At 39.8% G+C, this 22,181-nt stretch overlaps 1 protein-coding gene across 7 annotated transcripts in view; it reads left to right on the forward strand.

Moving 5' to 3' along the window:
* NRXN3 (neurexin 3) overlaps positions 1-22,181 on the forward strand; it is a gene marked incomplete at its 5' end in the record, with an annotated part of 1,519,183 nt that overhangs the window by 45,387 nt on the left and 1,451,615 nt on the right. For all 7 annotated transcript variants that reach the window (XM_081291921.1, XM_081291923.1, XM_081291922.1 and 4 more), the window contains one exon: positions 6,085-6,114. In XM_081291921.1, coding sequence (XP_081148047.1) covers positions 6,085-6,114 — 30 coding nt within the window. The remainder of the gene's footprint in view (positions 1-6,084; positions 6,115-22,181) is intronic.

Consider the following 22,181-nt stretch of genomic DNA (forward strand, 5'->3'; position numbering starts at 1 on the left):
GTCATACTTGAGGATCTGTTGAAATCCAGAGCTTCTGGCAAAATTGTTTTAGAATTGTTTTTGGTTCCATCAGCCCCGAGTCCAGCCCAACCCTTATCTTTTGGCAGCCCTGAAATATCAGCCTCAGAATAAATGCAAACTTCAAACCAGGTTGGTGATAGTCCTAGGGCTGGTAGTGTGGCCTGGGGAGCCACTGCTGATGTGCATGCATTTTGACTCTCTGCTTCTGAGGTTGACAAGATGGTCTATCTTCATTTTAATTCCTTCCTTGTCAAACACACACAGAACACATCCAGCAGAGATCCTCCTTTCTTTCTTGCTAATTATGTCCTACTCAGTTTTTAAGATACTTTGAACATTATTTTCTGTAACCTTATGTTGCAAAGTCATAGAGTTTCATTTTCTTTTTAAAATAAAAAGTATTTTTTTAAATATATTTCAATGTTGAGTATATGTGGGAAAAAGATGAACTTCTACTAATCTCAGTAACCCCGCCTCCATCCCAGGTTACAACTCAGCTGCAGATCCTTTCCTCAAAGGGTCTTTCTTTCACTTTTTACCCTGAGGGTGCTGACTCTCTTCCACGAAGGGGTTATACTAAGTCCTTATGTTCATCCTGAGTTCCTCGCTTTCCATAGTCCTACAGTGTTAAATTCATACTGGGCATTTTTGCTTGAGTGATCCTTCTCTCTCTTCAGCTCATCATGCCTGAAACAGAACCCACTCTGTCCTCACTCCTAATCCACCTCCTGTCCCACCTCACCCACCTTCCTATTTCTGACTTTGCTTCCTGCTCTCTCCCATCCATCCCTCCCCTGATGTATCTCATCCATCATCAAAGCCAGCGAATCCTCTTTCCCCTTTTCTTTCCTGCTGCCATGATACTCATTTGGGTCCTTTGTCCATGACTGATCTTTCTGCCTTCATCTCTTTCCATCTAATCCATCCTATCCATATTATTGCAAAAGCAATCTTCCTGGAAATCAGTTTTCCTGGGTCCTGCTTTTGCCCATGAACCCTCAGTTTCTTCCAACAGCTGCAAGATCAAGTCCTTCTTACTTAACCTTGGAACCCTGGGCCTCCATACTCTGATCCCTAGGACAATCTTTCACTCCTTCTTTATATGAGCTATTTATACATATTCATTCCTTTTTCTGTATAGCATGTGTTTGTTGCTTTATCATTGATAGCACTTCCATGTGCTTAGTACCACCCTAGTTATTTCTGAAAAGGTAAACAGGAAAGCTCTTACAAATGTGCTTCGTGGTCTTGGAAGCTGGTGGTGCTGTCTGGACTGTTCACCAACCCTCTAAATCTTAAAGCATCTTCCAAGGCCTATTTTCTGAGCACCCAGCATGCCCCTGTTAATCCTTCTCTGCCAAATTGTCTGGTTCCTTGATACTTAGCAATTCCCCATTCATTTCTCACTCAACCACCAAGCACACACAGAACACCTACTGTGTGTCAGGGACCATAATCGTTTTGCCTCACACATTAGTACACTTTCAGAACATAAGATTCACATAATTTATTTCCTCCTCAAAACAATGTATGATGGTTCCATTCCCAGCTTTCCCAGGAATCTCCATACTGCTTTCCAAATTGGCCTCACCATTTTGCAGTCCCACCAGCAGTGTACAAGTGTACCCTTTTCCCCACATCCCCGCCAACACTTGTTGTTGTTTGACTTCATAATGGCTGCCAATCTTACTGGAGTGAGATGGTATCTTAGGGTGGTTTTGATTTGCATTTCTCTGATTGCTAGAGATGGTGAGCATTTTTTCATGTACTTGTTGATTGATTGTATGTCCTCCTCTGAGAAGTGTCTGTTGAGGTCCTTGGCCCATTTGTTAATTGGGTTATTTGTTATCTTATTGTTTAATTTTTTGAGTTCTTTGTACATTCTGGATATTAGGGCTCTATCGGAGGTGTGGGGGGTAAAGATTTGTTCCCAGGATGTAGGCTCTCTATTTACCTCTTTTATTGTTTCTCTTGCTGAGAAAAAACTTTTTAGTTTAAGTAAGTCCCATTTGTTTATTCTTGTTGTTAACTCTTGGGCTATGGGTGTCCTATTAAGGAATTTGGAGCCTGACCCCACAATTTGTAGATCGTAGCCAACTTTTTCTTCTATCAGACGCAGTGTCTCTGATTTGATACCTAGCTCCCTGATCCATTTTGAGTTAATTTTTGTGGATGGCGAGAGAAAGGGATTCAATTTCATTTTGTTGCATATGGATTTCCAATTTTCCCAGCACCATTTGTTGAAGATGCTATCCTTCCTCCATTGCATGCTTTTAGCCCCTTTCTCGGACTATTCCCTGAGGACCTTAAAAGAGCGCACTATAGGGATACGGCTGCATCAATGATTATAGCGGCACAATTCACAATAGCTAGACTGTGGAACCAACCTAGATGCCCTTCAATTGATGAATGGATAAAAAAAATGTGGCATCTATACACAATGGAGTATTATGCAGCACTAAGAAATGACAAAATCATAGAATTTGCAGGGAAATGGATGGCATTAGAGCAGATTATGCTAAGCGAAGCTAGCCAAGCCCTAAAAAACAAATGCCAAATGTCTGCTTTGATATAAAGAGAGCAACTAAGAACAGAACAGGAAGAAAGAGCATGAGGAAAAGACTACAGTAAACAAAGACGAATGGGGGGAGAGAAACGGAGAGAGAAGGGAAAGCATATGGAAATGGTAGGAGACCTTCAAGGATACATAAAATTATAAGAGGTTATGAGGGGCAAGGGGGAGGGAAAAAAAAAGGGAGAGAATTGAACAACAGCAGGGGAGGTAGAGAGGGAAGATGGGAGGGAAGGGGAGGGGAGGGGGGATAGTAGGGGATAGGAAAGGTAGCAGAATACAACAGTCACTAATATGGCATTATGTAAAAATGTGAATATGTAACAGATGTGATTCTGCAATCTGTATTTGGGGTGAAAATGGGAGTTCAAAGCACAATTTGAGTCTAATGTATGAAAGATGATATATCATGAACTATGTAATGCGATAAATAATCAATAAAAAAAATTAAAAAAAAACAATGTATGAAGTAGACAATATTATCCATATTTTATAAATAGGAAAAAATCCAAGCCCAGAAAAGTTTAGGAACTTTCCTAGGGTTACAAGCTAGAAAGTAGCAGAGATGAAATTCAAATCTATTTCAGGAGTCCTTACTGTTACTCCCTGTGCTTCACATGAGGTGCTGGTATATGTCGTGTGTGTGTGTGTGTGTGTGTGTGTGTGTGTGTGTGTGTGTGTGTAGCCCTAAACACACATACCTCTTCCCAGCTGGAATTTGAACTCCTAGAAGTTACAGATGCTGTATTATACCTACTTGCATTCCCACCATCCCAATCCAGCCCTTGCATGTAGAAGGCACTTGAACTGCTTGCTTGATTGGTTGTTGGTTTTTCCATTTACTATTGAGAAGCCTGAGGTTTTTTAGCACCAACTGGGGATGTTTTGAAAGATCAGGTGGAGACAGAATTTCAGAATAGACCTGAATACTCTGGAATTCTTGGTTTCCAGTTCTTAACTCTGCAAGCCATGAGGATAAGGTTACACTAGAAAAGAGATTGATGTAAAAGCTCTTGAAAGTGAAATAAAATTCCCTTCACAAAAAGCAAAATAAAACTCAAATCATGTTATACTTACACAGGCCACCCCCTCCCCCATCCGGCTTCCTGTCACACTTATCTCCTGTCCGTTTGCTTTATTGCCTGCAAAACCAGAGTTTTGGCATTTAGGTGCTCAAGTTTGCTTTCCTGGTTTAATATTTCTATTTAAGGCTTTTATAAGTTGAAGCAGGTGAACATTTTACTTGAGTGGCAATACTGCAAGCACATATGTAGTTTAATAAAACCTGATAAGTACATATTCGAATTTAAAAAACACAGGTGGTAGGTTATTTGCATTTTAAAAGGATTCTTCCCTTCACAAAAGGATCCACTGCAGGGTTCCATTAAATATCCAATTCCTCTTAGTGAATTTATCATACAATTTAATTTACCAAAATTTGATTTATATGCCATTCCCAAGAGGTAGCTCTCAAGTTTCAGGGACCTTGGGAACCACTTGGGCAACTTATATACAATTCAGTTCTGGTCCCCCCCCCTCCCCAAGATTCGAGTTCATTATGTCTGGGGTGGAGTCCAGCATATTTTTTTTTCCAAGCATTTCACAGGTCACTAGTGAAATATACAGAAGTTGAAACCCAACTGGAGAGGTTTCCCCAGGGTCCGAGGACCCCTTACTATCAAGTGTCTTGCTTATCCTTCATTTTGGAAAATTTGTAAAAACATTTGTTTGGGTCAAGTAGACTCTTCAGCTCTTTTCTACTTACTGTCCTGTAGTTGCCCCACGTATCTTTAATCTCAGCTAGAAAATGGTTGCTTTTTAATCCAACAACAACAACAACAACAACAACAACAACAGCAACAAACCCCAATTTTACTCTTAGGAATTTTTTTGGATCTTTCCTTTTCCCATTTCTTAAAGCTGACAAGGCTCTTATGAATGGTCACCTACTAAATTCGTACATTCCCCTTTCCAGATACCACACCTGCCTGCCCTCATCCCTTCCCTCTGTGCTCTTGATAGGGATGCTGAAGGCTGTGACTCTGTGCAGAAATATCAGGCACTGTAGTTATTTCTGTGAAGGTTTCCCGTCCTCTCTCCTTACTATCTTACTACCCACTCACCCCCCAAAAAATTAAACTTTTTTTTTTTTAACAAAACAAATCATTACAATGACTTGTTTTGGCACGGTTCTGTTCTTCCCTAAGTACTGATTCCAGTCCTACAGCAATGAAGGCCAGAACTGTGCATTTACAATATGATTGTGGTTTAATGAAATTTGTTTAAAAAAATAGACTCCATGACATTTGGGGCACATGTATCTATGTATTTAATATATCTCTGATCTTTTAAAAGTCAGTTGTTTGACCTATATTTTGCCTCTGATTACTTTTGTAAATCTCTAGTAATCTCCAAAAACATTTAGAGATTTTCATACTTCAGAGTTTTTTTTCTTTCCTCCTTTATTAATCCCCTATATCCCTGAATTTTGCTGCAAGTAAAGGTTCTCTGAGGAGATCTGGATTTGGTGAAACATCTCCAGTAATAATAAAAGCAATACAAGAGCAGATGACTGGCATAGTAGGTTAATGGTGGGGAATCTTTAAAAAAAAAAATCATCAGAGCTTATGCTTCCCTTGAAGGAAGGGGTTCTTAATAACCTTGTTTACCTTTGCATAAGAATGTGGCCAGAGATTCTGTTTTTTGTTTATTTAGACTTTTTGAACATTTTTTTAACCTATTCAGTGGTGAACTGGGTCTTCCTGATAAGTGTGTAGAACTTTCTAGGAAAACAAACAAACAAACAAACAAACAAAAAGTGGAGGAAAAGTAGAGGACAGGGTATGGAGCAAAGTCGGGAAATGATAAGAGAAGGTAGTATTAGGCGAAATGGTAATACCGAGAATCAGTTTTAGGTTGTCTGGGCATCTCTTGCAAGCAGGTACATATCTGGCATGTTCAATAGGATTAAATTTATGCAGAAAACAACATTATATTAGAAAAAGAGTTGATGGTAATCTTTGGATAGTAGGAATTCAAATGCTTGTTTTTTTCCTCTTTATTTGTCTGAATTTCTCCAAGTTTCTACAGTGACCATGTATTACTATTCCAAGTAATTTGAAAGAAAGGAAGAAACCTACTTTACCTGGGGTTGTGAGTTGCCTTCCCAGAGACCTGGTCTTACTATATTTATCATAAATCCTATGTATTGCATAGAACAATGGCAAAAGGAAAGTCGGCCTTATTAGGCCCATTACAGTTTGACAACGTAAAGACTGTCTTGGAGAGGGTAAGAGCCAGCCTTCTGCCCTGAAGCAGGAAGGCTGGGGTGCTGGTTTGTTGCATGCTCCGAGTGTGTTCATGTGCCTTACCACACCTCTTGCCACCCAAGAATTACGATGGCATTGCATTTGGGATTTTAACTTTGTCTTCTTTCTTTTTTCCTTCCCTTTCCCCCTCCTCCTCTCTCTCCCCCCTTCTACTTCCTCCAGGCCTCTCCCACCTCATGATGAGTGAACAAGGTAGGTGCTCTGTGCCTGTGGTCCTGCAGCTGCCTGCACTGCTTGCCTTTGTGCCTCTGGCTGGTCACTCAGAGCCTCCTCCTTGCTGGCAGGCCTAGCTGCCTAGCCCTCCTGCTGTGGACCAGGATGGCAGTAGGGCCACCCTGCTGTGTGTGAGGGGCACCTTTCCTGATGCATCATGATGCCCCACCCCCACTCTCCCCTGGTTTCTCCATTCTCCACTGCCATTTGTCATCCTGGGCACTGGCCCTGCTGGGCTGCCTCCAAGAGGCAAGCATGAAACAAGGCATGACCGTCGATAATGGGGGTGAACGGAGCTAATTTCAGAGCAACCAGGCGGTTAACTTCCTCCTGCTCCTCCTCCGGCCCCAGGATGGGGGAGAGGAGCTGGGCTTCTCCCTGAGTTTCACTCTGGGTAAAGGCTTGCTTTTGTCTTGCCCTCCGTTCCATTGCCCATCTTAATGCCATTCTTCCCTGGTCAAAGGAAGCCCTTGAGGGTTTGACTGTTTTCAGTTTGATATAAAAGCAAAAATCACTGAAAGAACATGCTAATGTCCTCATGGCAGAATTCTAACTCATTATACACCCTGAAGAAAACTGCATATAAAGATCTGTAAATTCAGCATCTGTAACCTAAAATATTCAAATATGCAGGGAATGAACTGTGCAGGAAATTCAGCTCAGCTAAGCATGGGGTGGGCTGTGAATGAAGCGTTTTTCTCCTAAATAAAAATTTTCCACATTATCACCCCAAGTCAGGATTTGAGAACTGATCCTACTTAAAATTGTCTTTTCTTTCATTGTTCGATTGCTACTATTGGGCTTCCTCCGAGTATTGGGGTGATTGCAAGATTGGTCTACCTGCCTTGCCCTGTCACCAAAAGACTGCACTTTAATTTTTATTGTCTGTCCCCCCCCCCCCCATACACATGCTTCTCTTGGAGAACTAAAGAAAAGAAGGATGGGTACTTCCAAACATCCCTGCTTTTCTTGGTCTTTTGAGGGGGGAAGGGCAGCCCTGGTGGCACTTCCCTTCCCCTGGTCCCTTCCATTGGCTCCATCAGAATATTTTCCCATAAAGGGAAGTATGATCAGATCAAGGAACCACCCAGGGTTACAAGAAGACGGTTTGTGGTGTCCAGGTAGCTGTGGAGGTGGGCAGGTGAAAGGCATCCTGAATTACGGCAGATTAAGGAGGAAGAGCACTTTTCTAATATAAGTATATCCTCCAGACCTGACGTCCATGATGTGATCTCCAGAAATTGCAATGAAGAGATGGATTGGTAGAGAGCCAATATCAAAGAGAGGGGTCAGATGAGTCCCCCAGTTTTAGCCTTGGCTCTGGAAGATGCTGGGATGCAGCCTGTCTTTAGTTGTTGTGAGAGTGAGGAATGCAGGTTCAAATGGCAAGTAGCTATGAAGTGGGTGTGAGGGCATGTTCTTCCTGTCCACCTAGTGTCTGGGTATTGGTGAGTAACACACACTTCTCTAAGAGGAGAAAGGAACTGAGTTCTACGAATTGCTGAAACTGGATGGCCCAACTTTGGTGACTAGTAATACCCCAAAGAGCAGGCCCCCAGAGTCCTGATGACAGTGGCTCCCTTTGTGTTGTCTAGTCTTATGCTTCTGGCTGCCCTTCAGTTCTCCCAGCTTGTACAGTGGCTTGGAGTATCAAGTGCATCAGATGGCTGATGTCATGGAGCAAAGTATGGCAGATGGGATGGGCCAATGGGGACTTCCTTGATCTTGATTTAGCTCTTTTCAGACACACTGAAAAGCAGCACAGGAAGGCTAAATCCCAGTATTGGCAGGAAAAGTTTTTAGAGAGCCATTTTTTATACCTTATCTTGTACTCCAACGCATATTAGTAGAGCATTCAAATGTAACCATGCTCCAGGGGAAGAAATGAGTTACCTTGTAGAAAAAAAGGGAAAGAAATGATTTCAAACACGAATGTGATAAATGCCTCTTTAGAGATGTTTTCAAGAAAGGATGCAGAATTCTTCTGGGTGACTGGTGCCACTAAGATGTTAAGTTGCCACTTGCAGCGTAATCTGTTTTTTAATAGGATCCTTTGACTGCACTCTTCTTCCTCTCCTTTCCCATTCCCCAACTCCTTGTCCATTCTCACCCTCTGATAATGACCCTAATGCTAACCCTCTTCTTTCTACTGATACTCCTTACCTTCTCTGCATTCCTTCCCATGAAAGTGGCTTCTGTCTGGCTCCCACTGGATCTCCAGAATTTGTTTTTGATGTCTTTGAATATGTGTGTGAATATTTACGTATGCTATATGTGCATCACCTGTACATGTATGTTATACTCTTGGTTCTCATGACCATATTAATGCTGGGAAAATATAAGAGAACCTCGCTTCTCTGAGATGTTCCCTAACCATCATTAAATCCGTTAAGTGTGTGCAGTTTCACATACATGTAGCTGTGCAGTGCTCTTGCATGCAGACTGTCATGTTCCTGAGGATGGGACTAAGAAGAAATGAATGGGATGAAGCTTACGTACAATGGAAGCAGCCTTGCTGTCAATATTTACTGCTTGTTTGAGCTTCCCATTGTGCGTTAGTTTTGTGCTGCCTTCTGGGATGTTGCCATGCTACTGCCTTTGCTGTCTGTGGTAGATCTGTTATGTGTGTTGTGTGTCTGTGTGGGTCTGCCATGGGCTGATGTGACTTTCCTTTCTTTTACTCTCTCTCGCCGTCTCTATGGTGGACACCCTGCTTCTTCTCTTAACTGGACCTTCTACTTCATTTCTGTAGGTAGAAGTAAAGGTAGAGGTCACTTTATTTTTTATCATTACAACGATCAATCTGCCTTCTGAATTATTCGTGTATACAAGGGGAATTTTTGATTCTGATGAATACAGTCCAGATTAGAATCTAGTGCTTTTAACAAAAACTTAAAAAAAAAAAAAAGCCAATGCTGCCATTTACCTTTGATGCACTTGGTATTCAGTGCTTGGGGGTGATTGAGTTAGCTTGTTTCCCTCTAAATCCAGGATGAACCTTATGTATGATGTCAAATTGGTTCTAGCAGGAATTGGGGGGCGCAGTTCTGGAAATGTTCATGCAGTGTGGAGGGCATTCTAAGATCCCCTCCGAGGAGTAAAGCATATTGAGGGAACAGGGGAGGTGTGAATTGGTGAGCTATTGTTGCCATGATTTAGGAATAACCAAATTGGGGGCTAACATTGGTGAAGGAAGGATGATTGATGAGAAAGAAGAGAGGGCTGGCAAATTGCCTGAATTTTTATTTAGGGTGGAATTTGGGGATTACTTGTTTATTGCTCTATTTTTCCTCTGGTGTTGTATTCCCTGTATAATGTGGGAGTTAGAATTTTTTTTTTGATGGCGGGCTAAGGAGGATGGGACTGGGGTGTGTGGAAGAATTTAGGAATATAAATGCATTACATTGGAAGGAGGAAGGAGAATTTTAATATACAAAGTCAGCCTTTGCCAGGTGGGCAGGGAAAGGGAGCAGCCCTGAACGGGTGGGCTTGCTGTAGAGCTCTGACATGCTGTTCAGCGCATCACACCTTTGGGTAGCACAGCTCACTCATCCATTCCTAACTAGAGCTGTCAGAGATTTGAGCCCAGAGAACCTGGCTCGCCAGCTCAAATTGGATTAGCTGTTCGGGAGTGAAGGGAGAGGTTAATTGATAAATTATAAATATGTATCTGCATCCAGCCATCCCTCTTCCTCCCTAACTCTCCAGCCCCTATCTTGGTGAAGCTGTGTGCAGCTTCTTCCTTCAAAAATTGGCAAATAGCAAGATAGGAGATGTGAAGTCTGGCATGAGAATGTGGCGGAGAGAAGGGGCTGACATTCTTGAAAATGCTGATTTGAGGGCTCGATGTGTACACTGGCCATCTCTCATTTGAGTTTTGTGCTTTTCCAGATTTGATTAAAAAAAAAAAAAGTTCTGTATGGCTTCCTTGGAAGCAGTTCAGTCTTTTCTACGTTGGGGCTGGCTGATTGCCTGTTCCTTTTAAGCTAAGCCCAAGTATGGTTCATTCCCAGAAGTCTGTCTTGAGGCACCCTTACCCCATTGCTAAGTGGGTGGGAAAGGGGAAGAAGGAGAGTCATAGAGATTAGAGGGGTATGTCTGGCTGGACCTCCCTCTCTCTACTGGTATGGCTCACTCTAAGGCTGCCAATGATCTAATGGGACAAGCCACCAGTCTGCCCAGGGCTCAGCCTCTCTGAAACACGTGGCATTGGTCACTTGTACCATCTGCAGTTGGCTTCTGCAGTACATTAGAGCTTCTCTTTACCCCCAATCCTCTATAATAAGTGTTTTTAGGTTTTCCATGGATTTTATTTTTTGTCTCTGGATCTTTGCTGTTACCATGCCTGGTAGTTGCTATCACATGGAGTGCTCCTGTGCACCAGCTACTGTGTTATGGGTTTTATGCTCCTTATCACACTTAATATTCTTAGCTCTTCTAGGAGGTGAGTGGTGGCATTATTCTTTTTTTATGAACAAGGATAACAAGGCCCAAGAGTTAAGTCACTTAAATCAGGTGGCTACTAAGAGAGAATCCAACCTGGAATCTGAGCCCCTAACCACATCTCTACACTGCATCTCTTGGATCCAAGGGTAATGTTCACGTACCTGCCTCCTTGCTATCTCCTGGTAACCAATCCATCTTAACTTCCAGCCTGCCACCTTGCATTTGCTATAACACATGTTCATATAGTGTCACCTAGTGCTGTCACCTCTATGTCCAAAGTCAACCTTTGTATCATTTATCCACAAACCAGCTTCCTTGTGTGATGTCCCTATTTTTGTTATTGGAGCCCCATTCTCTTTACCACCCAGGCTGGAAACCTGGGAATTACTTTCTGTGTTCCTTCCTGACACTTCCTAGTCCAAGGCTATCAGTTGAGAGCTTGTTGAAATTCTCCTCTGGCTTGTGTTTTACATCTCTACTGTTGACACCTTAGTTAAGTTCTTGGTCATCACCTGATGGATTGTTGCCCTATCCTGCTAGTCTCCCTGCTGCTCTTTGCTTCCAATTCGTCCTGTAACTGGGAACTGTGTAAACTCTGATGTCCACCCAACAGGTTGCAGGTTTAACCATCTCCTTACTGGACTTTCCTTGTGTTGTGGCTTTTCTTGTTCATTTTCTCCTATAGGTCAGCCTCTCCTCCCCTTTATTTCCGTCCATTGGAATCATACATAAAATTCATTTATTGCTTGATGCTGTACTTGAATGTTACATGCAGAATTGAGCCCTCCCACCATGTAGCTAATATCTTATATTAAAGTGATTTGGGAATTGAACTATCCCTCTCTATTGGGCTGCAGGTATGTTGAAGACAAACATTTATTTGTTAATGTCCAGATGTGTCTATCCTTCTGTGTTGCATGTGGAAGGGGACTCAAAATCTCTAATCCTTCTTATCCCGGTGTCAGTCTATCTTCCTAAAAGTGAAATAAAAGCAAAATTAAAATTAAATCGGATCATGTAGCTCATCTGCTCAAAAGTTACTGGTGATTTCTCTTTGTGTAATTGTTAAGGTGCCTTCTCTGCGTTATGTTTCCAATGCCATTGCCTACTCCCTGCTATCATTCTTGCCAGTGCACCAGTCTCCTGAAGCCCTCAACTCCCTCCTGCATGGAGCTCCATTGTTGTCTGTTTTGGAATTTTGCTCAAAGTCTACTCTTGTTTAAATATTCTTGAACTTTCTTCTCCCTCATCATCTTTGGAGGCCCAAGTCTCCTGGCTCTTCTAGACTTTGGACTTTTGCTTTCAAGGACCTACACCAAATTTGCCTTGTACCAGGTGTGCTCATGTGTTTCAGTCATAATTCCTCCCACCCCAAAGAATGAAGGCTATGTCTTATCCATCAATGTAACCTGTACTGCATGGGCTCAGTATTTGGTTGAAAGTTATACTTGATGAATACTCAAAGAATTGAATAATGTTTAGCTAAACTAAATAATTGGTTTTAGATATACAGGAGGTAGATAGGTGGATAGGATTTGATATTTTGGGCAGTGATGATGTTAATGGGGTTCCTCTACTCATTAACCTGTCTCTCTTCTGACTGTCCTCAGTATCTCCACTGACTGATCCAAGAGTCCCAAGGTCATGGAGGGAGATAGTTGTCCAGTTCCTTGCTCACAAGGGCCATCCTCTGGTCTTGTGGGTACAAGTGTCAGAGGTAAATAGTTATAGATTACACCAGAATGAAAGGTGAAAGGTCTTGGATTTCTTCTCAGGAGCCTGTCAAAGAAAAGAATAAATACACCTCAGATTTTGCTATTTAAAAGCTGAGTGGTGAAACAGAACAGAGAAGAAAGGGTTGTGAAGTTTATAAAACTTAGCAGGATGTTTAACCTGCTTTTCAGGATGCCATTGGGCAGCATGGGGCCAAAATATAGTGTGACTTGACACAGAAACGGCTGCACAGAGGACTTCTTTAGCAGCACTGGTCAGCTCTTGGACTTGATTTTTGACTGCCTCTGTTTAAGGTCGAGAGTGTGTTTTGTCCTCTTTCCTCATTTTCTTGTCCATTTGGGGATTGTACATTTCTGGGTTAGGTGAGCAAACATTTTTTTTTTAAACTAAACTTGGAGCAGGAGTTGCAGACCTAAATATCCACAGGGACCCAATAGGTTCACAAAGGAATATATCTAGGGGCAAAAGAAATCATAGGGTGAGGGAAACAATAAGTGCTGGTAGGGACTGTGGCAAACCAGAGCACAAAAATCCTGTTGAAGCCTGCAGCCTCTACTCTGTTCCAGCTGATCTCTTGCATGCAAGAATGCAGTCCCAGTGTTACCAAAGCCTCAAGCAAGACAAGCCCAAAATGTGTTTCATATGAAGGTTTGCTCTTGGCACTGTTCGCTTTTTGTATGTGGGAGCATACATACAGGTGTGTGTGGTGCATACCAAGTGAGTTGGCCCAAGAGCCACAAGTTTTTGACCTTTGGCTTGAGTAGAAGGTGGAGTGAACTGTTTCTCCTAGATTTCTTACTGGCTGTCAATCAAGGCAGGAAGTCATTGTCAGTGTGCTTAATGTTCTCCTGGCCCACAGCATCAGTCAGGGTACAGGAATCCTTCCTCCCCCTGGTGACACTGCCAGAGAGCTTAATTCATGTGTCAGGTGAAGCTAGTTTTGGTGAGTAGCATGCACATGTAGCAGAAGGGATGGGCCATGCTGAGAATGACTGGAAAAGAGATATCTGACATCTTCAAGGGCTGCCAACAACTGGCCATAGGAAGGGTGGCTAGGGGGCACCTAATTCTTTTTCCTTTACAGATCACTTTGATTACTGAACTAGATAGTTGATCCTACAATCTAATCCAATCCATTAGGATTTAAAGGCCCCTTTGGATTTATGTGTGTGTTTCCTATGTGGATTTGATCACTGGCCTTCTAATACTGAACCCATCAACATTGGCCAAACTGGGAAGCGATAATCAAGCTACATGAACTGGAACATGATTTCACGTAGATTGTATTTTGTTGGTAATAACGTTAAGGAAGCTGATTTGAGGAGTTGAGTCCCTCTTGTCACTTCTAGGACTTGAGAGCCCTGCAACTAACTTACTGCCTGATATCCAACTATTTATGCAAATTAGTAAATGCATTGCCAGCTACTAATTATGAAAATAAACTCATCTGTGCTCTATAAATATCTAATTATAATAAAATAGGAGCAATATTACATTTCCATCTAGTCTCATCTGTTTCTCACCCACCACTGATTTGTCCTCTTGACAAGGAATAAAATCACTTTGTTTTTTGAAGAAGCTTGTTTTCCATGTTTCCCCCCCTCCCACACACACTTTTAATGTTTTGAAAGTCTTTGGGGAAAATAGATTTATTTTAAACATAAAAAAGTAAATTGCCTAATTTGAGCAACTCTCTGATTTTGGCAGTGATGTCTTTAAAATGGTGCTTAAAACTATGAAAAGTTGTTTTTTTCTTCTTTTCAAGTAGAAAATTTCATTGGACATTGAAGACATTTTTTGCACAGTTGTTCTTTGGAACATTTAAAAACTATAAATGTGAACAGTAGATTTATTAATAAAAATCTATAAGGTATCAATGGAATGTTTTCATTAAATTTCAGTTGACAGTTGCATAAAAGAATTTCACAGATTTCTCAGCAACATGTCTGTTTCTTCCACTTCAATTAACAATTTGGATCTATTGATTACTGACTGATTTTATGTCTGTGTATATGTATCATAAAGCACTTTTTCCTCCAAGGTATGAAGAGTAATCTACTTTATATAGATCTTTGCTTATTGAATCAAGTTGTTTAATCCTAAGGGATACATAATTTTTAACTGTCAGTCTATGTGCACACACATGCAAACTTGACTTTGAAAGAACCTGTAGGTAAAGGATGTTGTGAATCAAATTATATTATCTTTATGATGCATTTCATTTATAAAGATCTAAAAGAGTTGCCTGGTGAAAAATATTTCATAAGAGAACAAGCACAGGGCATTTCCTTCTGTGCTTAGGCTTGTATCTGCTGTGGTCTGATTCTCAGGTATGCAGGGTGGTGTCTGTGTATCTGGATATAGGTGCAGTTTCTCCAAATATATATTAATAGGTTTGTGCTGGCATATTATGTTTGCATATGTAGCTTCCATTTGTAGGTATAATGAAAATAATAGATTCCAGGGTGCTATAGATCTGAATTTAGCAGTCTTTGCTTTAGCTTTAGAAAAGCAATGTTTATTTAGCATTTTGCAAATATTGACGGAGACCCAACAAGCTACTAGGTACTGAATACCCAGGGCCCCTCTGACATTTTGCAAGGACAGTCAATGGAAATTTGAAAACTACTTTCGCACAACCACCTCTTCTAGAGCAAAAAGGCTTGAATACATTCTGTTTTCAATTTATTACAGTTTTCAATGTATTTTTAATTTTTATTTTAAAGGGAAACTGTTAGGTGTTAAGCTGTTAGGCAGTTAAATCACCCACCCTTTAGAATCAGAAAAGAGAATATGCCTTGTGTGAACAGGTAGGAATTTTTCATTTGTTCATTATCTTTCCTGGGGGAGCAGTATATGTGTTGTAAAGTACACTTAAAAGGGCATGTTCTTAAGCATACAGCTCAGAGGTCTTAAACCTATTTATACCCATGTAAATATTGTCCAGGCTGAGACGTGGAATGTGTGCACCACTCCATGAGTTTCTGTTGTGCCACTTTCTGCCCTTCAGTTTTTTTGTGTATGTTTATTCTCTCTCTGCAAAACTGTGTGCATTACTGTAACAGTCAATAGGCAGGCACTAGCTTGCTTTCATTTTCATTAAGAAGGATTAACCTTGTGAGAAACTGAGGCATTGTGGTCTTCTCTGTGTGTAAACAGAGGCACAAATGTTGTCCTCTTGTGAGGGAGTTTTGCTGTTTTTATGAAGCTCAGGTTTCCTTCTTCACAGAGACTATCTCATTGATATCATTGGGTTTTTCTCTCTTTTTTTCCCCCCAAGGCACTTAGTAGAACAGCAGAGGTGGAAAGACCAGATGCTTTGTAAAAAAATCAGACTAATAACACTTTCTGATGGACGTCTGATTTGAAAAGTGCCGCATCTTTTATTAAAATTTACATGTAAAGTAAGGGCAGGCGCGGTGACATGAAAGCTAATGTAACTTGCACATCTTGACATAATAACAATCACAAGAAACTGGAGATCCCAGATGGCAGCTTGGCCTTTGCCATCCTTTTAATAAGCTACTAACTGCTAATTATTTCAGTCTTTTGGGCAAGTTAATTTACTGTTGACTCTTAAAGAGATACTGCTCTTTCCCCCCGCCCCCAACCTACACAAAACAGAGCCCTTCCACCTGGAGCTTTGAAAAGTGCTTCTGTGCAGGTTGGAAGCCTTCCAGCCGATTATAACAACAATGGCAAGTACTGGAGTGAAAATGTTGCTTAATAAAAATATTTCCTTGTGGTTTTTTGAATATAGATTTAAAAAAAATCATTTGCCTAAGGATCCGTTGTGTGTACAAGTGTGTGTGTAAGAGTAATAGATTGAGCGACCAATACAGACAGAAAATCTGAAATTTGGAGCCTATTTAAGAGTGAAAGAACAGCTGCCTTTTAAATGGTTGCTAATTCTGACAATTAATGCTGTTTTGTGAGTGTGTGATTTTCTGTGATAGCAGTTAGAGGGGATGATGGTGTGTAATAGCTCATTTCCTAAGCTTTATGGTAATGAAGCAAAAGCAAAGACCACAGAACTGAAAGAGAACCCAGTCCCCCATAATCTGGAGTCCTTTTAAATGCAAAGCTTGCAAAGCATGCTTTTTTTTCTGTACTTTGACTTCCTTGCGATGATTTGATGTTTTAGCACAGGCACGGATTATTAAATGAATGATGTGCAAGTGGGTTTGGATGCATCAGGAGTGAATGTTTGGAAAAGAACCTTGTTTGCAACGAGCTGTCTGACAATCAAAATATTTACTTAAAGATAAGCTAATGACTATGCCTTGCAAATGCCTGCAGATCCATTATTGAAATGATAGTCAGTACTTTAGCTTGATACTATCCAAAAATAAATCTCAAGCCTCAAATACTATTGCGTGTGTGTGTGTGTGTGTGTGTGTGTCTTATGCTTCTCCCCAAACACAATAAAATTTGTAGCAAACAATAAACAATTGAAGAACATTTTTCAACCCATTTTCTTGAAATATTTAGACTGAACTTGTTATTCCAATCAGTTGTGCCTTATTGTTAAAAATTGCTAAATGGCTTGAAATACACACCGAGAACCACAGTATCTTATTATTGTATATGTCTGCAAATGTGAACATGATAATATGAGTCTTGTAGTTGAATGTCATACCTATAATAAGTCATGTGTTATATAATTGGTGGTGGGGGGGGGCTGTGGAAGTCAATCCAATAGTAGCCATTTGTTTATTAAGCCTTAACTTATTGAACCTAATTATTTCCTTATTAACTGGATTAGTGTTAAATATTATATTTCTTTAAAACTACTTCATCATCTGATTTCAAAACAGCCCCATGAAAAAATATAGGTACAAGTGAATTTGGGGAATTGATGTCATCTCTCAGGACCTGTCATTATATAGTGCATTCAGTCAGATTGCCATCTTCTGAAAGAATTTTGAGAAATGCAAATGTTTCAAGAACAAAATACATACTGGGAAAATTAAGTTCTGAAGACATAGGTTTAAACACATTTAAGCAGGTTTCTGACTGTGGGGCTTCTCAGGGCCTTTGTTATGATAATGCAAGCTATGAATCTCCAAGAAGGAAAATGTACCTTTCAAAGCTACCCAAATTTATTTGACATGAAATCATTTTCAGTAATTTTTATTTTGGACAAGAATAGCTAGGATTAAAACTAGTGTTCAGTTGAAAAACTTTGGATGAGATAATTCTAAAGTCCCTTCTAAATCTAATGTTAAGCCTTAATGCTACTAGAATTTGAAGGAAACTTTTAGATAGACTTCGCTCAAGAATGCTTTCAACTATATTTGCTGTTTTGATTGGGAATAGTTTTTTTTTCTTTCTTTTTTTTTTTTTTTTTTGGATGAGTTGGTTTCACTAGGGGAAATGACTGCTTTCTGATAAAATGCGTAACACAGATGTTAAAACAACTGCAGTTTTAGACACTAGTCTTGTAAAACACTTCCAGTTGTATTACCTAAGTACTTAAATGGATATCTATAGAGTGTGTGTAAACAATGCTTGTGATAATGGCCTGCTTAACTCTAGGAAGGGTTGATGTCAGCATGAGATGAGAGAATGACTAGGAACTTTGTATAGTGTTAGTTGCTTTGAAATTTGGAGCAGTTGATAGTCATCATGTTTATTTCTCCACTGTTTCTCTAAGGTCATTTATCCTATAGTTCTGAGAATTTGGCTATGGATGGCTTTTTTTTTCCAGACAGTGAACATGTAGGTGAAAAACTGCTTTCTGCTAAGAATTACTCATCTTTGTTTAAAAATCACTTGTGGGCTCTGTTGGTTCACAGTTGAGGACTTTGTCCTATTTTGGGGCTGTCTTCACTGTGAAGTGGCTGCCATTGATTCACCTGTATTAGATCATTTGCCTGGGGCTGCTTATCTGGCCATGGAGGTGTAGTGTTCTGATACACATATGCAGTCCGTCCCCTGTGTCCCCACGTCACCAGTAACAGGCTTTTGCAAATGCTTTTGCCAAGGTTGTGATGGGTAAGGGTGAGTTTCTGAGATATAAACTAATCTGTGGGGCAACTGAACCTGGAACACCAGATAATGAGGTGTGAATAAGTCTATGGAGTAAAAAGAACACTTAGATGTGGTGAACTAGTCCAGGGTGCTGGGGAAGACTAGATGGAGGAGTAGAGCACCAATGTTAGTGTTTGACATTTACAAGCTATGTAACCTTGTTAAGCTGCATTATTCTAATGAAACAATGAGAACAATAATATTACCCACTTCACAGAACTGCCTGGAGGATCTGTTAAACCAAATATATAAAAGGCTTATCTTTGAGCTTGGCTGTAACATAAATAAGCATTAGTTTAGTAGTCAAACATTAACAAACATTAATCATCATTATAAATTTATCTTGTCAATTTCCACATCACTAATTAGGTCTAGAAACTTGGAGCATATTATTCAATCTTTTTTAACTGACCCTGTCTTTAGTTGTGAAAGGCCTACCTGGTGGATTTGTTGTAGGTAACAGTTGATACAATAGAGATTAAGGTGTCACACATATTAAAATAGCACTGTACAGTGTTAAAGAATTAGTCCATGAGAATATTAGCTCCACAAAATCAGAGGCAGGGTCTGGTTTTATTCTTCATCGTATGTCCATTTTGTCTGACAGTACGTGCTTTACCATAGACAGTACCCAGTAAATAATTGAATTGGGCAGTAGGAATCACTGAGCTAGTAATGTCAGCACAGAATTCAGGACCATGGACAGCTCCAGTCTTACCATGGCCCCCTATTCTGCTTTCAATTTCAGCACCATGGTCAGCCCATTCTTACAGTGACACTTCCGCCATTATGCTTTCAATAGGAGATTTGTGGACATCTCTATGGCAAGAGATTACCATTGGGGCCTCTTCCTTTAGAGCTCTCCCCATAAAACAAAACAACAAAACAACACCACCACCACCACAATCACCACAACAAAAAATCCCAAAACAAAACAAAACCAACCCCCTGATAAAACCTGTTTCTTCTTGGGTCTTTGATAGATGTGTTTGCTCTTTTTGTGCACAGAAAGAGCTGTGTGATTCCCTTACATGCTTGATGGAGCTCTATGAGCCATGGAGAAGACAAAAACATTTGGCTAACAGTTACTTTAAAAAATGCTGATTTGCTTCCTCAGATCTTAGAAGCATATAATTTCAGAGCTCAATGGGAACTTAGAATTCCTTTAGTCCATCCCACTGTAATTTTGTGGATGATGAAACATATGCTGAGAGAGCATGAGTGACATGTTTGTCACACTGATAATTTGTAATACTGTTGGTATTTGGACCAGACTTCTGACTCCTACCCAATATGTTTTCTTTCCTCTCCCACCAAATGGCCACTGAGTCTTGATCATCTTCACTGTGGAGTGGCATTTGTTAAAGATCACACACAGACTGCAGAGACCATTATTAATAGTGCCTCCTAAGAAAAATTCTGGAAAAATCAGTACATGGACTTTCTCAATGAGGTTGTCTCTCAAATTTCTTGACTGCCTGAGAACTAGTCCAACTCCACCTTTCAAATTTGAAACTACTCTGAGTTTCTAAGATTTCATGATGCTCTGTATTTATTTATTTATTAAATTATTTATTCTAATTTGTTATATATGATAACAGAATGCAATTCATTTCATATTACACATATAGAGCACAATTTTTCAAGTCATGGGTTATACAAAAAGTATTTTCACACCATTAGTGTCTTCATACATGTACTTAGGGTTATGATGTCTAACTCATTCCACTGTCTTTCCTACCCACATGCCCTGTCCCTTTCTCTCCCTCTCCTTTGTCCTATCTAAATTTCTTCCATTCCTCCCATGTTCCCCTCCCATTGTCATTATGAGTCAGCAACTTCATATCAAAGAAAACATTTGGCCTTTGTTTTTTTTCGATTGGCTTACTTTACTTAGCATTGTATTCTCCAACTCCACCCCTTGCCTACAAATGCCATGATTTTATTCTCTTTTAATGCTAAGTAATATTCCATTATATATATATCTCAAAGTTTCTTTACCCAGTCATCTACTGAAGGGCATCTGGGTTAGTTCCACAATTTAGCTATTGTGAATTATGCTGCTGTAAACATCGATGTGGCTATGTCCCTGTAGCATGCTGTTTTTAAGTCCTTTGGGTAAAAACTAAGGAGTGGGATAGCTGGGTCAAATGGTAGTTCCATTCCAAGTTTTCCAAGGAATCTCCATACTGCTTTCCAGATTGGCTGCAACAATTTGCAGTCCCACCATCAATGTATGAGTGTGCTTTTTCCCCACGTCCTTGCCAACTCTTATTATTGTTTGTATTCTTGAAAGCTGCCATTCTGACTGGAGTGAGATGAAGTCTTAGAGTAGTTTTGATTTACATTGATCTAATTTCTAGAAATGTTGAACTTTTTCATATATTTGTTGATTGATTGTATATCTTCTTCTGAGAAGTGTCTGTTCAGTTCCTTGGCCCATTTATTGATTGGGATATTTGTTTTTTTGGTGTTAAGGTTTTTGAGTGCTTTATATATTCTAGAGATTAGTGCTCTATCTGATGTGCTTGTAGTAAAGATTTGCTCCCATTCTGTAGGTTCTCTATTCACCTCATTGATTATTTCTTTTGCTGAGAAGAAGCTTTTTAGTTTGAATCCATCCCATTTATTGATCCTTGATTTTAATTCTTATGCTACAGGACTCTTATAAGGAAGTTGGGGCCTAATCCAATGTGATGGAGATTTTGGCCTAGTGTTTCTTCTATTAGATGCAGGGTCTCTTGTTTAATTCCTAGGTCCTTGATCCACTTTAAGTTGAGTTTTGTGCATAGTGAGATATAGAGGTTTAATTTCATTTTGTTACATGTGGATTTCCATTTTTCTCAGCACCATTTGTTGAAGAGGCTATCTTTTTCTTCAATATATGTTTTTGGCACCTTTGTCTAATGTGAAATAATTATAATTATGTGGGTTTGTCTCTGTGTCTTCTATTCTGTACCATTGGTCTACAAGTCTGTTTTGGTGCCAATACCATGCTGTTTTTTGTTCTATGAGACCAATATCACCCTGATTCAAAAACCAGACAAAGACACATCAAAGAAAGAGAACTTCAGACCAATATCTCTAATGAATATAGAAGCAAAAATTCTCAATAAAATTCTGGAAAATTGAATAGAGAAACATACCAAAAAGATAGTGCACCATGAACAAGTGGCATTCATCTCAGGGATGCAAGGTTGGTTCAACATACGAAAATCAATAAATGTAATTCATCACATCAATAGACTCAAAGATAAAAATCATATGATTGTGATTTGACAAAATACAGCACCCCTTCATGTTCAAAACACTAGAAACACTAGGGATATCAGGAACATATCTCAACATCGTAAAAGCTATCTATGCTAATCCCAAGGCCAACATCATTTTAAATGGAGAAAAGTTGAAAGCATTCCCTCTAAAAACTGGAAAAAGACAAGGATGCCCTCTTTCACCACTTCTATTTAACATAGTTCTTGAAACTTTAGTCAAAGAAATTAGATGAAAGAAATTAAAGGGATATGGGTAGAAAAAGAAGAACTCAAATTATCACTATTTTCCAATGATATGATTCTATATCCAGAAGACCCAAAAAATTCTTCTAGAAATCTTCTAGAACTAATAAATGAATTTAGCAAAGTAACAGGATATAAAATCAACACCCATAAATCAAAGGCATTTCTGTACATCAGTGACAAATCCTCAGGAAAGAGAAACTAGGAAAACCATCCCATTTACAATAGCCTCAAAAAAAAAAAAGTATTTGGGAATCAACGAAAGAGGTGAAAGACCTCTATAATGAAAACTAGAGAGTGCTAAAGAAAGAAATTAAA

This window comes from Spermophilus citellus (assembly GCF_964194105.1).
Source record: "Spermophilus citellus genome assembly, chromosome: 4".
NCBI classification, from domain to species: domain Eukaryota; kingdom Metazoa; phylum Chordata; class Mammalia; order Rodentia; family Sciuridae; genus Spermophilus; species Spermophilus citellus.